The 13,037-nt window shown below is 46.1% G+C and overlaps 1 protein-coding gene across 1 annotated transcript in view; it reads right to left on the bottom strand.

The window, feature by feature from the left end:
• The window catches only part of PDXK (pyridoxal kinase), a 51,168-nt gene extending 40,242 nt beyond the window's left edge, over positions 1-10,926 (bottom strand). The window contains exon 1 of the mRNA XM_080376971.1: positions 10,422-10,926. Coding sequence (XP_080233097.1) covers positions 10,422-10,514 — 93 coding nt within the window. The 5' untranslated portion in view covers positions 10,515-10,926. The remainder of the gene's footprint in view (positions 1-10,421) is intronic.
• Between the last annotated feature and the right edge of the window lie 2,111 nt (positions 10,927-13,037).

Below are 13,037 nucleotides of genomic sequence, written 5' to 3'. Positions count from 1 at the left end.
TAAGTTGCCAATATTTGGTTGGTTTCTATGAAAGAGCAGAGGCACAATGTTACTTCCACTAACTAAAACCAGAAACAACCATTCCCAATATGAAGCTACCGGCAATACTTGACTACAAAAGGAATGAACTGTGACACAGGTTGTATCTTGTGCTGGTCCACAAACAGCAAGAACAAATAATTAATGCACTGCAGGAAACAGTACACCTGCTGGCCTCAGTTTCAAACATTTTTTTCCATTTCTGTTAGCTGCTCAGAGAGTCCGATGGTTTCCACAAGTAAGGGGGTGCCCACTCCTTGAGAGCAGGGGTGTATTCTGCCAGAAAAGCAAGAGTAACCACAGTGAAGAGCTGGACAGATGGGGAAAGATCTCCTTCAGCCTAAATTTGTTCAGTAGTACTCATCACGCAAAATAAATGCTGTAAAATACATGAAGATACATAGATTTATAAAAAATACATATGTGTTTTAATTTATAAGATTTAGGCCAAACTTTACTAAATACGTCACCATAAATTCCAGCACATAATTCTGGAAAAACAGTATCAAATTTTGAGAATTTAACCAACTTTTTTTTCCATTATAACTTATTTTCTTTTTCTTTACTCTTCCAGAAGATGGGCACAGAATTACTGTGTATGGGAGCTATGAACAAACACCATAAAATTCAGGAAGAAAACAAATAATTTAGTGTTAACAATAAATAAACAGAGAACCATTAAGGGGAGTATGAAAGAAAATATACTCGACTTTACTGGCCAGCAACCTGCCAAGTTAAGCAAGAGAAAAAACATTGCCTTATTCAGATGATGTGGGACAGACAGCATTTCACTTCTTTGGCAGTTTGTAGTATGATGATCTGATGAACGCTATCCTTGAATGGATTCCTCTCTTCAACTTATCAATGTCATTGATAGCTGTGTTCTCCTTGCTTGAGACTTCCAGACAGATCCTCTTCTGAGAGGTTAAACATGACTGAGCCACACAGCAGGGAGGAGGAGAATAGCTGTGATCAGACTGGAAAGGTTGTGCTGACCACGAAAACCATTTACTTATGCTTTTGGAAACCACTGCATCTACAGATCAGAAAGTGGCTCTCCAGCTTTTGCTCTGCCACAGGGGAGAGACTTACCTCTTTCCAGTGTGTTCCATAGCACCTCCTCAACCCCACACATCCCTCTGGCAAGAGGTGCTTTGCACTCCGTAAAGCTAAATCACTACGAAAGAAATTCTCCTCAGCCCAAACTTTAAGTCCATATGCTTAAAATTTATATAGGATGACAGAAGATGAAGTGAGGGTTAGTTTCAGGCTTTTGTTTTGTTCTTTTAAAATTAATCACATCAGAGGTTTTGGTCAGTTCTCTCTCCTGCTCTATAGATAATCGCTCCAGATGTTAAGGGAACTGGAGCTCAGAGGTGTCACAGATGAATTACATCAACAAATAAAGAGTCCTGAACAAAGGCTTGAAAAACATCAGGTATTTCAGCATACTAATATTGTTTCACAGGTTACCCCATTGCTGCCAAGCCACAAGATGATGAACTAGTCTGGCTTCTGTTGGAGCACCTATTATCTATCAACATGGATCTTCTTGCTATGTTTCAAACATTATGCTCATCGGGTTGGGGGGGGGTGTCGTCACACACACACACACACACACACACACACCCCCCGTAGATTACTATACAGCTGCATACTCTATCACACACATTTCAGAAGAATGGACATTTTATGTTCCAGGACTGATGCCTCACTCCTCACATTAATCTTGCTTCACCAGCTCAAGCCTGTTTTCCACACAACACAAGCAACTGAAGCGGAACTTCCACTTGCATCTTTTCAGTCTGAAGAGGCTAAAAATACCTGCCTGGCCCGCATTCAGTCAGCCATGGATAATGCTGTACCCCTTATCTAAAATGACCAAATCTGCTATTTAAGGAAAGCTGACCATCATTTTTGGATATAAATAGAAAAAATGAAAAGCTAGACACAACACTTTAGTAAAAGGGAGATTTTAAGAAGTATCAGTAGCTTTGTGCGTCACCTATTTTTCTTAGGTGTACCTTTGTACCGTCCTCATACATACAATTAAAGATTAATTTTATTATTTCAAATTAAACTTTTAATACGTTTCAGCACATTCTCATATATATGTGAAATTAACTTTAACGTAAAGCTCTTTTTTCAGAAATCTGATCACTATTGACTCTGTTATCTGTCCTTGTTTGTTTATACAGGAGAAAAAAAACTTCTCTCAACTGCTTCATTTCAAGCAGAAATAAGACATGATGACTGCAAGAATTTAAAAAAAATAAAATTTAAGACTTAAAGACAGAACATAAGGCCACTTCCTAATCAAAAAAATGCCTTAAGCAAGCGAGCACTTGCTACTGAGTCTCTGAGTACATGATACTCTTCACACAAACAGTGCAAATGCACCTTTAGGAAAGGTTTTCCAGTCCTTTAATAGGATTTGCAATTTCTTGACAACACAATTTTCTTTTTTTTTTTTCCAAGAAAGCAGGTGAATCAGGGAGGGGCAGTTCTGCTTGCTCCTATGTCAAATATTTGCACATACTTGTAGATGCCAAATGTGATCCTCCTTTACCGTTCCACTTTGCTGTGTTGCATTAGATAAAAAGATTACATTTATGCAGGGAAAAAAAACCCCAACCTACTATTTCTTTACTACAGTACACACTGCAGTGTAACTATTATATGGTATGTCAAATATCAGCCTATGTGCCAAAAGACAAGCTGGCGGGGAAGATGATTGCCCTGGCTGAACAAAGACCTCTTGCTGGAACTCAGGGGAAAAAAAAAAGAGAGTTTACCACTTTTGGAAGAAGGAGCAGGCAACTAAAGAGGACTATGAGAATGTCATGAGGTTATGCAGGGAGAAAATTAGAACAAAAAACCCAGTTAGAACTCAGGCTGGCTGCTGCCATAAAAGAAAATTTTAAATGTTTTTATAAATACATTAGCAACAAAAGGAGCACTAAGGATATTCACCATTCTTTATTGGATCCAGAGGGAAACATACTGACAAAGGCTGAGGAAAAGGCTGAGGTACCAAATGCTTTTGCCTCAGTCTTTGATAGCAAGACCATTTGCCCTCCGGGTACTCAGACCCCTGAGCTGGAAGACAGGGACGAGGAACAGAATGAAGTCCCAACAGTCCAGGAGGAAACCATCAGTGACCTGCTGCTCCACTTAAGACACACACAAATCTATGGGGCTGGATGAGATCCACCCGAGGGCACTGAGGGAGCTGATGGAGGAGCTCATCAAGCTGCTCTCCATCATTTACCAGCAGTCCTGGCTAACTGGGGAGGTCCCAGAAGACTGGAGATTAACCAACGTGATGCCCATCTACAGGAAGGGCCAGAAGAAGGATCCAGGGAACACAGACCTGTCAGTCTAACCTCAGTTACAGAGCAGACCACCTTGAGCACCATCACATGGCACATACAGGACAACCAGGTGATCAGGCCCAGCCAGCGTGGGTTTATGAAAGGCAGGTCCTGCTTGACAAACCTGATCTGCTTCTACAAGATGACCTGCCTAGCGGATGAGGGAAAGGCTCTGGACCTAGACCTTAGTAAAGCCTTTGACACTGTCTCCCAGCGTTCTCCTGGAGAAACTGGCTGCTCATGGCTTGGACAGGCGCACTCTACGCTGCGTTAAAAGCTGCCTGGACAGCCCAGCCCACAGGGGGGTGGTGGATGGAGTTACACCCAGTTAGCAGCCAAGTGGTGTTCCCCACGGCTCAGTACTGGGGCCGGCCCCGTTCCATACCTTTATCGGCGCCCTGGACAAGAACATTGAGTGCACCCTCAGTAAGTTTGCAGGTGACAGCAAGTTGGTCAGGACTGCGGATGTGCTTGAGGGCAGGCAGGCTCTGCAGAGGGATCTGGACAGGCCGGACCGATGGGCCGAGGCCAACTGCATGAGGTTCAACAAGGAGAAGCGCCAGGTCCTGCACTGGGCTCACACCAACCCCACGCAGCGCTACAGGCGGGGGCAGAGTGGCTGGGAAGCTGCCTGGTGGGAAAGGACCTGGGGGTGTTCATCAACAGCCGGCTGAACATGAGCCAGCAGTGTGCCAAGGTGACCAAGAAGGCCAACAGCATCCTGGCTTGTACCAGAAACAGTGTGGCCGGGGAAGGGATCGTCCCCCTGTACTCGGCTCGCGTGAGGCCGCACCTCAAACCCTCTGTTCAGTTTTGGGCCCCTTGCTACAACGGAGACAGACATGGAGGTGCTGGAGCGTGTCCAGAGAAGGGCAATGGAGCCGGTGAAGGGTCTGGAGCCCAAGCGTTATGAGGAGCAGCTGAGGGAACTGGGGCTGTTCAGCCTGGAGAGAAGGAGGCTCAGGGGGACCTTTGGCTCCGTCCAACTCCCTGCCAGGAGGCTGCAGGCAGCTGCACATTGGCCTCCTCTGCCAGGTAACAAGTGACAGGACAAGAGGAAATGGCCTCAAGTTGTGCCGGGGGAGGTTCAGTTTGGATACTGGGAAGAATTTCTTCACTGAAAGGGTGGTCAAGCATTGGAACAGGCTGCTAGGAGGGGGAAGCAGCTGGGTCACCATCCCTGGAGGTATTTAAAAGATGTGGCACTTAGGGACATGGTTTAGTGGTGGACTTGGCAGTACTAGGTTAATGGTTGGACTTGGTGATCTTACAGGTCTTTTTGAACCTAAAGGATTCTACACATCTGGCACAGTTCAAATTTTCACAATGTACTATCAAATAACAAGAATAACCGACCACTAAATATTCATCATTTTTTAAAACTTTAAAATGCTTGGTAGTCAGCTGACCCCATACATTAAAATTTATTTTGCAGTGTATCTTAAAATCCTTTTTTCAGCTTTTCAACTGTAATAGACAACCAACCTGTGGGAACATCTCCATCATTTCTGTATTTTCATGACTGCATTTTCTGTCTTTTCATTACAAAAGCTTATTTAACAAGCTGCCACAATTAAGTGACTTGTAGGAACACTTATGGATACTACTGTCACACACTTAGATTGATCTCAGATGATGATGGTTCAATCAGCCCCACACTCTATTACAGACTCTGCTCAGTCCTGCTATTTAGGGACCACTGCACATCAGCAGTCCCAGCTGGACTTCTTTTAGGCAGGTTGAAATCACTCTAGCTTTTCAAATTGATTATTTTGCATTACTTTTGCTTTAGTTGTTGAACAGATTTCTGTAAAAGAAATTATGAAGAAATTTGAGATCTCTTACTTTAGCGTTCTACATATATGCAAACTAGTACTGCTAAAGTAAAAGTAAGACCCCTGTATTTTTCCCAGTTTTTTGTCTCAGTATAGTCTGTCTTGATGCAGTGTTAAAAGCTGAAAGAGTGACACACACACACTTTGTGTGTTTGTGCGTGTCTTTTGAGAAATACTCCACTTTCTTGTTCTCTCAGTCCTGACCCACTCCCCTTTCACATTACCATACAGGTTGAAAGTCCATCTCCTACAATCTTCTCAGAAAAAGTTCTCACAGTACATCTAAGCTCCTGAATCAATCTGGACAACAGCTTCTGGAAAGTTCTGGTAAAGCCTTTCCCTAGAAATCCAAACTGCCAGGTGCAGAACCACCTTGCTAGGACCTTTTGGATAAGTCTCTTTCACAGCCTCTTCTTGCACAAGGTATTCACTGCAACTTCTGCATCTAAATATACTGGCATCCACATAACAAGAAAGTGCTGTTTACCTTCCCAGAGGGGTCATGAGTTTTGGGTTTTTTAAAATTCATCTGTCCCCTGTTTATCTTTCTCACAAGAACAAAAACACAGGCAAGGAGGAAAATCATGCTTCCGCAAGCTTCATTTGAACTATGAATCAAGAGCCACTATTCTTCATTCAGATATGTACTTTAGGACAATCTTTGGATATTACAAAGAACAAATACATTCTTTTATCTTTGTATTTATTTTCTGTTTTAAGGGTTAGGCTTTGTCAGCCTTTGATCTGTAACAAAAATAAGGGCTACCCAGTAGGCACATTTCTTACTGTTACTTTGTAAACACTTTTGATTGATTCATCCTTCCTCTGACTCACATAATTAACAGAAGTAAGTTTTGAAACAGAGCAAGCAGTCAGCTTAAATAAGAGGTATTATTTTTCTACTTCTCTTCCTGTAAAATACTTAATTGGTTTGATTACATTTTTCAAAACAAAAAGAAAAAAGCCTCAAACTTTTGTGTTAGGGCAGCAGATAATTATTAAAGATAGGTTGATACTGTTTTGGTCTCAGCACATGAAAGCAAATTGTACCTTTGGCCAAACAATGCAGTTTAAAACTACCCTTAAACATCAAAGAAATTACCATCTGTGCTGATCAAAATTGTTTTCCCATCTTTTTCACAATGAAGGAGATAAAAAAGTAGGCTTCCTGTTTATTTTGCGAAAGAATAAACGAGGACTAATCTAAGAATGAGAATGATCCGCCCTTAATACCTGAACAGACAACTATTTCCAGTCACCTAGGGGTAAGGGGTGGGGGGGGTGGGGAGGAGAGGTGGCAGGGCAGAGGGGTGAGGTAAGAAATAAAATCATTGAACACATTTCAATAGGCCATCTTGTCCTGTATTGTAGAAGCTATTTATGATAGTATCCTACAATTCAGAACAGACAATTTCAATCTCCAGACCCAAATAATTAATGGTATTTTTATCCACGCTTTTAGCTCCATCTTCAAGATAAACAGATATAAAAAGAAGACACAAATTAAACAGTAAAAACAGAGACAAGATTTTATCAAATTCTGTGTTAGGGAGACAAAAAAAAAAACCCACAACCCACAGAACAACAGAATATAATCATGTTCCATTAGCATTATCAAACAAGGTAAGAACAGAACTCTCTCTGGATATCATTTTTATCTAGACATAAACAAAGATCAACAGTCCCTGTCTTGCAGACAGGAGTATAATCTAGCCCAGTGGCAACCAAATGCTAATGTCCAGTGCCAGGTGAAATCAGTTGGGGCTCTCTCTTGTCCCTCCCTTGTACTTTCAAACCTCTTTCCTGGAAACTTATGGAGGCCCAAAGAACAGAACACACAGACCAAAATACTCATTCACAAGAGCTGATACTATGGTGGGTGTAGTATATGGATTTAAATTCATCTGCCTACCAAAATTTTCTTGATGATCAGAATTAAGTACCTCTGCAGAACAGAAATGAGCTTGCCCTTGTGTATTCACTCTGTGGTTTGAGGAGGACTGTAACTCTGCTTCCCAGTACTGCACCCTTTATTTATGGTCACATTCTGCCTACCTAGAAGGTGGGGCAGGAAAGGCAAGTTAAAATTATATTTAAAATTAACAAATAAAGAGGTCCTTCTAAGAAAGAAAATGCATACGATGGACATAATGTTGAATACCATGGTGAAAACATAAATTTTTATCTTATCTCATAAAAACTGTGATAACTCTTAGTTAAGTAGGAGAAACATTCTTTGGTGTTTTAAAATCATTTATGTGACTGACAGTGGCAGCTCCCTACATTAATGTGCAACCAACTGCTCTTCCTCTCTTAAATGCTGGAAAAATTCTAAACCATTGCCTGGTATCAAAAGCTGCTCAGGTTACATGGTTGTGAAATAATTTCTGAGTATTTTAAAAATAATTCAAAACTACCTTCAGAACTTTCAAAGAGATAGTAAAACCATGCAAGTAAAAACTATTTAAACCCTTGGCAAGGCAGAATCCAGAGCACAGCTGAGGAAAGTTCACTTCCCAGCATTTTACTACCTGGGAAATCCAGGTGCATGTTTCCTCTAAGACCTATCAGTTAATCTAGAATCTCAAACTACTTTAATGTCTTTTAACCTGAAATGGTGTAAAGGGTTCTAATATTTCTCACTCAGTTATATTACTTCCATTATTATAACTGCTCTAATATATGACCTAGCTCTTGTTTGCTGTGTTTGCTATCTAGAAAGTGTTTACCACATACTTCGCAGAGAAAGTCTTCCACACGCTTACTTTTTAAATACTTCAGCTTTCAGTGTAATGGAAGCCTGACAAAGCAAAACCATCTGGTTAAAAAAAAAAAGACATTAGAATTCTCTGCTGTGCACATTGATACGCTGGCTATTGCTAGTAAATAATAATAATGTCATAGATTTCCACAAAAGATCAAGTTGTTCAAACACAACTGATGTTTTTGCAGAAGTCTAAAACAGCAGATGAAACCACGTCTGGTTTTCTATTTGGATGTTGCTGTCCAAATGCAGATTCCTGAACTGTTCTGTCTGGATTTCAGCCCATCAAACCTCACATGCACACACGCACACAGACACATATCTACATACATCTTGCCTTGCAAGCTCCATACTGATGAGCTCAGAAGGAAGCTTCATTTAACCATTCAGAATTTGGTTCAGAAGACCAAAGTATAAAAGAGAACAGGAAATAACATAAGCACACCAGATTTGCACCCATCCTCAAGACTAGCATCAGGTTTCATTTTTATCTATATTTTTTAAAAAACAAAGAGTCTCAGGTTTGTAAATCCTTTCCTTGTTTCACAAAAACAAACAAAAAAAAAGAGTTTCACTTTGTGGCAATTTGCTACGTCTGATGTTCTAGCAAAACCAGGGTTTAAATAACTTTCTAGAAAGCACGGCTTCATTAAGGGTTGCCTACATATAGGTTTTTCAAGTCCAGCCTGTAGTGATAGGGGTTCAGTTGTTCCCCAGCTATCTTTTCCCCCCCCTACCCCAGCAAGTTCTTGTTATGCTATACACTGAAGAACATTACAGTGTGAGTATGATAGCCTCCTTAAACAGAACCCAGCTACAACATCAACAGGACTTTTTAACTACAGTAGTATTGCATAGCGTCACAGACAAGGAACTAAAGACACCTTATAGGAACCCATTTGCCAAGTCATACGAGACCCCCATACAGAGACCTCATATGCCACTGAAAGGTTGAGTTACAGAAGAGTAATCAGAACCTTTGACATGGAATTAAAATGTGTATGAATAAAAATAGTGTTTTAAGAGAATTCTGGAATTAAGTACCACTGTGTGCCCTTCTGCTACCACAGAACAGCTGGGGCAGGTGGGGGCAGGGGGACCACAATTTAGAGATCATTCAGTTAGGAAAGGAGGGACAGTTGGCCTGCAGATCGTGACAACCTTTCAGGAACAGGTCTCCATACACACAGATTTTTCCACAGCACATAGATTTCATATGTACATTGCCCTTTACCATAAACTAATTATCAAGAGATTTGGTTACATTATAATTGCCTGGTGATAAGGGGGGGTGATGTTGGCTTGTTGCAGGCCTGGTCTCAAGGGCATCATTTATCAGTGTACCATCTCTCGTGTCTAGTCAAGCGAGATTACACCATCGTTCGTCAAGCATGTAGCAAGATAACCAATGTCACAACACACTGCGTTCCGGCAAAGAGATTCTTAGACAGCGAGCTTCGTACAGTCACGCGTGTGTCAAGGAACAAAGCCCTCTCGATGGTAAGGCCCCAAATTAGCCCCTCACAACACAGACACTTCGCAAGAGAGAACAGCAATACGTGCAAAGGCTCGCCCCAGCGCACCCCGATGTTCTCCTTTCGCACCATCGGCTAGACCTTAGCAAGCGGCTCTGAAGTCAGCACTCGCCAGCCACGAGGGCCAAGGTCCAGTTATACCCTCGAGCCCCAGCCCACACACGCTAGCTGCTCCGGCCCGGCCGTGCGCAGTCATTAAAGGGTCCTTGTACTTAGTACCGCTTCCCTCGGTCCTCAGAGCCCGAGCAGCGCGGGGTTACCCAGTTCCACCACCCACGGGGGCTAGTGGGGGGCTTCGCTCCGCACCAGCACAAGGCCACCGCTCCACCAAGCCCAGCGCCCCGTCCCCAGCGGCGGCCACCCACACCGGCGCTGCGGCCGCCCGCTGACAGCGGCGGTGCCAACCCCCTGCCACGGCCGGAGCGCACGCCGCGGCCACGGGCAGGGCGCCCGCAGAGCGCCGCAGTATGCAGCCGAGCAAGCCCGCCAGCAGCGCCCCCAGCCCCCCGCCCTTTTCAAGCCCGCTCGCCGTACCACAGCCTCGAGCCGGCGGGCAGATGCAATGAGGTGAGCGGGAGCCGCGGGCCCTGCCGTACGGAGCCGGCGGGAAGCGCGGCCGCACCGACCGCGGCTCGCCGGGGAGCGCGGAGACCCGGGACGGCCACTGCCCCCGGCTGCCCCCGCCCCAGCCCCACGCTCCGCACCTCGGAGGGCGGGAGGGGCGCCCGGCTCTCGGCCGTCCTCTCACCTGGCCCCCCCGCCCGGCGCCCCCGTCACACCACCTGCCCGGCTCCCCGCGCCGCCCCGCAGAGGAGCAGCGGCGGCGGAGCGGAGCGGACGGCGGCGGAGGGCCCGTCCGCACCCGCCCAGGTACCTGCAGGGGGAAGGTGGCCGCCTTGTTGCCCACGTAGCCGCGGACGACGTGGCTCTGGATGGAGAGCACCCGGCACTCGCGCTCCGGCTCCATGGCTGCGCCGCCCGCCCGCGCCGGGCCGGGCCGAGGTGGCGGCGCCGGGAGCAGGAGCGGGGGGGCGGGGCGCGGAGGGCGTCACGCGCTCGCCCTCCTCTCCTGTCGCACACACACACACCCCGCCCACAGGCCCGCCGCCGCCCCGGGACCGCCAGGCTATCGGCGCGGGCTCCTAATGGCCGTCTCCGCGCTCAGCGGGGGGCGGCCGCCGCGGCGGGCAGGGCGGGGGGCGCGGCGCCCCGCGGCGCTCTCACTGCAGGTACCGCCGCGCTTCCGCTCCCCCCCCGCCCTACTCCGCGTCGCCGTCACGCGGCCCGCGCCGTCACGCGCCCCAGCGGCCGCCCCTCCCGCACTCGGCGGCGCTGGTGTCCCAGGCGCCATCGTGCAGGGAGAGCGGCCCCCGCCCACAGCGGCACGGCCGCGACGTCGCCCAGCGCTCCCCGGCACAGGGGGCCCCGTACGGTGGCCACCGCAGCCACCTGGGACGTGCTCCCACGTGCTGGGCCCCATGTCCCTTCCAACAAAACCCACGTGGGGTACCCGCGGCCCCCTCGTACGGACACCCTTCGCTCAGTCCCGCAATCACACCGGCCGCCGTCGTCACCTGTCTTGTGCCCTCGCTCAAGCACGCTTCCAGTGCCTGGACGTTTGCCTGCGCGCACAGCACTGGCCACCCAGTCCTCCTGCGCCTCCCATGCTGTCCTCTAACTGCCTGGCCAGCTCGCACCTTCCCCACAGCGTGCTGCAAAGCCAAGGGCAGCACTGGTGTCCCACCTGTGCTACAGCTTCCCCTCCAGTGTTCAGAAAGCCCGGTGGAGCTATGGATGCCACAGACAGCCCCACACAGAGCTCTGTGGTGGCACACTGGCCCAAGCTGCAGGTGCCCTGACAGAGCACCACCCTCACAGCTGGGTTTTCAAGTGAGTGCAATTGTATGGTATTGACAAAAAAAAGATCAACCCTTTGGAGGGCTGCCAGAGTAAAAGAAGATGTATGTGTTGGCTGCCAAGTGCTACAATACATCAAGACTCAGCCAAGATAGGAGTTCATAATTGTTTGGGAATTTCATCTTCCTCTGGCTGTTTGTCACTATTGACTGTCACAGGTTCAGTCAAAGATCACAACAAGAAATTATGCCCGATGCCTCTTGTTCTTCTTTGTGGATAGCTTTAAATCGACTCTCGAAATAGCACAATTATTTCTCAGCAACATGAAAGAGTATTTTCTTCCTCATGAGTAATCTGTTGGAAAATGATGGAACATGCTGTTCTCTTTTCTCTCATCACTCCAGTTGCAAAACTTAGGGCTTGTTCTAGGCTGGCCTTACTACTAACAGTTTCTTCATCACATATAAATTTAGGTGTTTTCTTGAATTGTAGAAATTGGTGCATCTCTGTGAAATATAGGGCCAGAACAATGAATCATCTGTACCGTGTATGCTTCAGCTCCAGCATTCTGGGAAAACTTTACAAAACAGCATTTCACACAAGGAGGTTGTCTCAAGGGGGCACAGGTCTGGATGGCAGAGTAAGCCAGAGGAATTAGAGAGAGGTGTATCTTGGGATGTGATCTTCCTCAGTTTCTGGTCACCCATCTCCATTCTTCACCTCCAGGCTCCGTGCCTGCTTTTCTCCACGCAGTCACTCTCTGCATCCCTCAGCCTACAGGGTCCCAAGTCCTACTCCTCTTCCTCACATCATCTTAGTATTCTTAGAGCCAAAGCTGCTTGCCAGGTCTGCTACCTCATTCATTCACATTCCCTTGCATCTCTTAACTTTTTGTGCCAATCTTCCCTGAAGAAGGAGGGATTGCCTGTGCTAGGCACATGTAAGAGAAGTTTCCAGCCCTGTTTATGCTTGACGTTTGACATAAACAAGTACAGAATGCACACACTATGAATAAAAACTTGCACATGCAGTAAGCTGTATGCCACATACATGTGCTGTTCCCATGATGCACATCCAAAGGACACAGCCTGTTCTGCAATACATAACCTGTACAAGATACACATAGCAAGCACTTAACATGAAACCTACTTACAAGTAGTTCATTCAGCCTGAAGTCCAACCACTGTTTTTTGTTTAATAGCAATTGCTGCATGTGTCCTGTGCTTTTCAAGGGAGCAGCTACTGCATACTATTTGGAACAGTGCCTCCACTTTGCTGCTCTTAAAGCCTCCACAGACACAACGCAACAAGTTCTGAAGTGCTGTTACCCTGTGTTTTTCCATATCTTTTGATACACTGGAGAAAAATGGTTTTTTGGCCTTCCTCTAGCTTGGAGGGCAATTGTTGAAATACAAATTTTATCCTTTTTCCCTGCTTTTCCTACCTTTCCTAGCAATAGGACTTAATGCTTCACTTTGACCTTTTAAGCATATAATATACATACTGGCATATGTCCCTTTTGGGAATGACTCAAGAAAATCTACCTTGTGTGTTTCACAGTGTTGTCAGGTGAGGCTGGGCCTCAGTAAAGACAGAGTGCAGTGACATTAATGGTTTGTCTCTGTAGTGCCTA

This window comes from Falco punctatus (genome assembly GCF_963210335.1).
Source record: "Falco punctatus genome assembly, chromosome: 2".
NCBI classification, from domain to species: domain Eukaryota; kingdom Metazoa; phylum Chordata; class Aves; order Falconiformes; family Falconidae; genus Falco; species Falco punctatus.
Note: the sequence above shows the minus strand (reverse complement) of the source record. Positions and strands in the feature narration are given on the sequence as shown.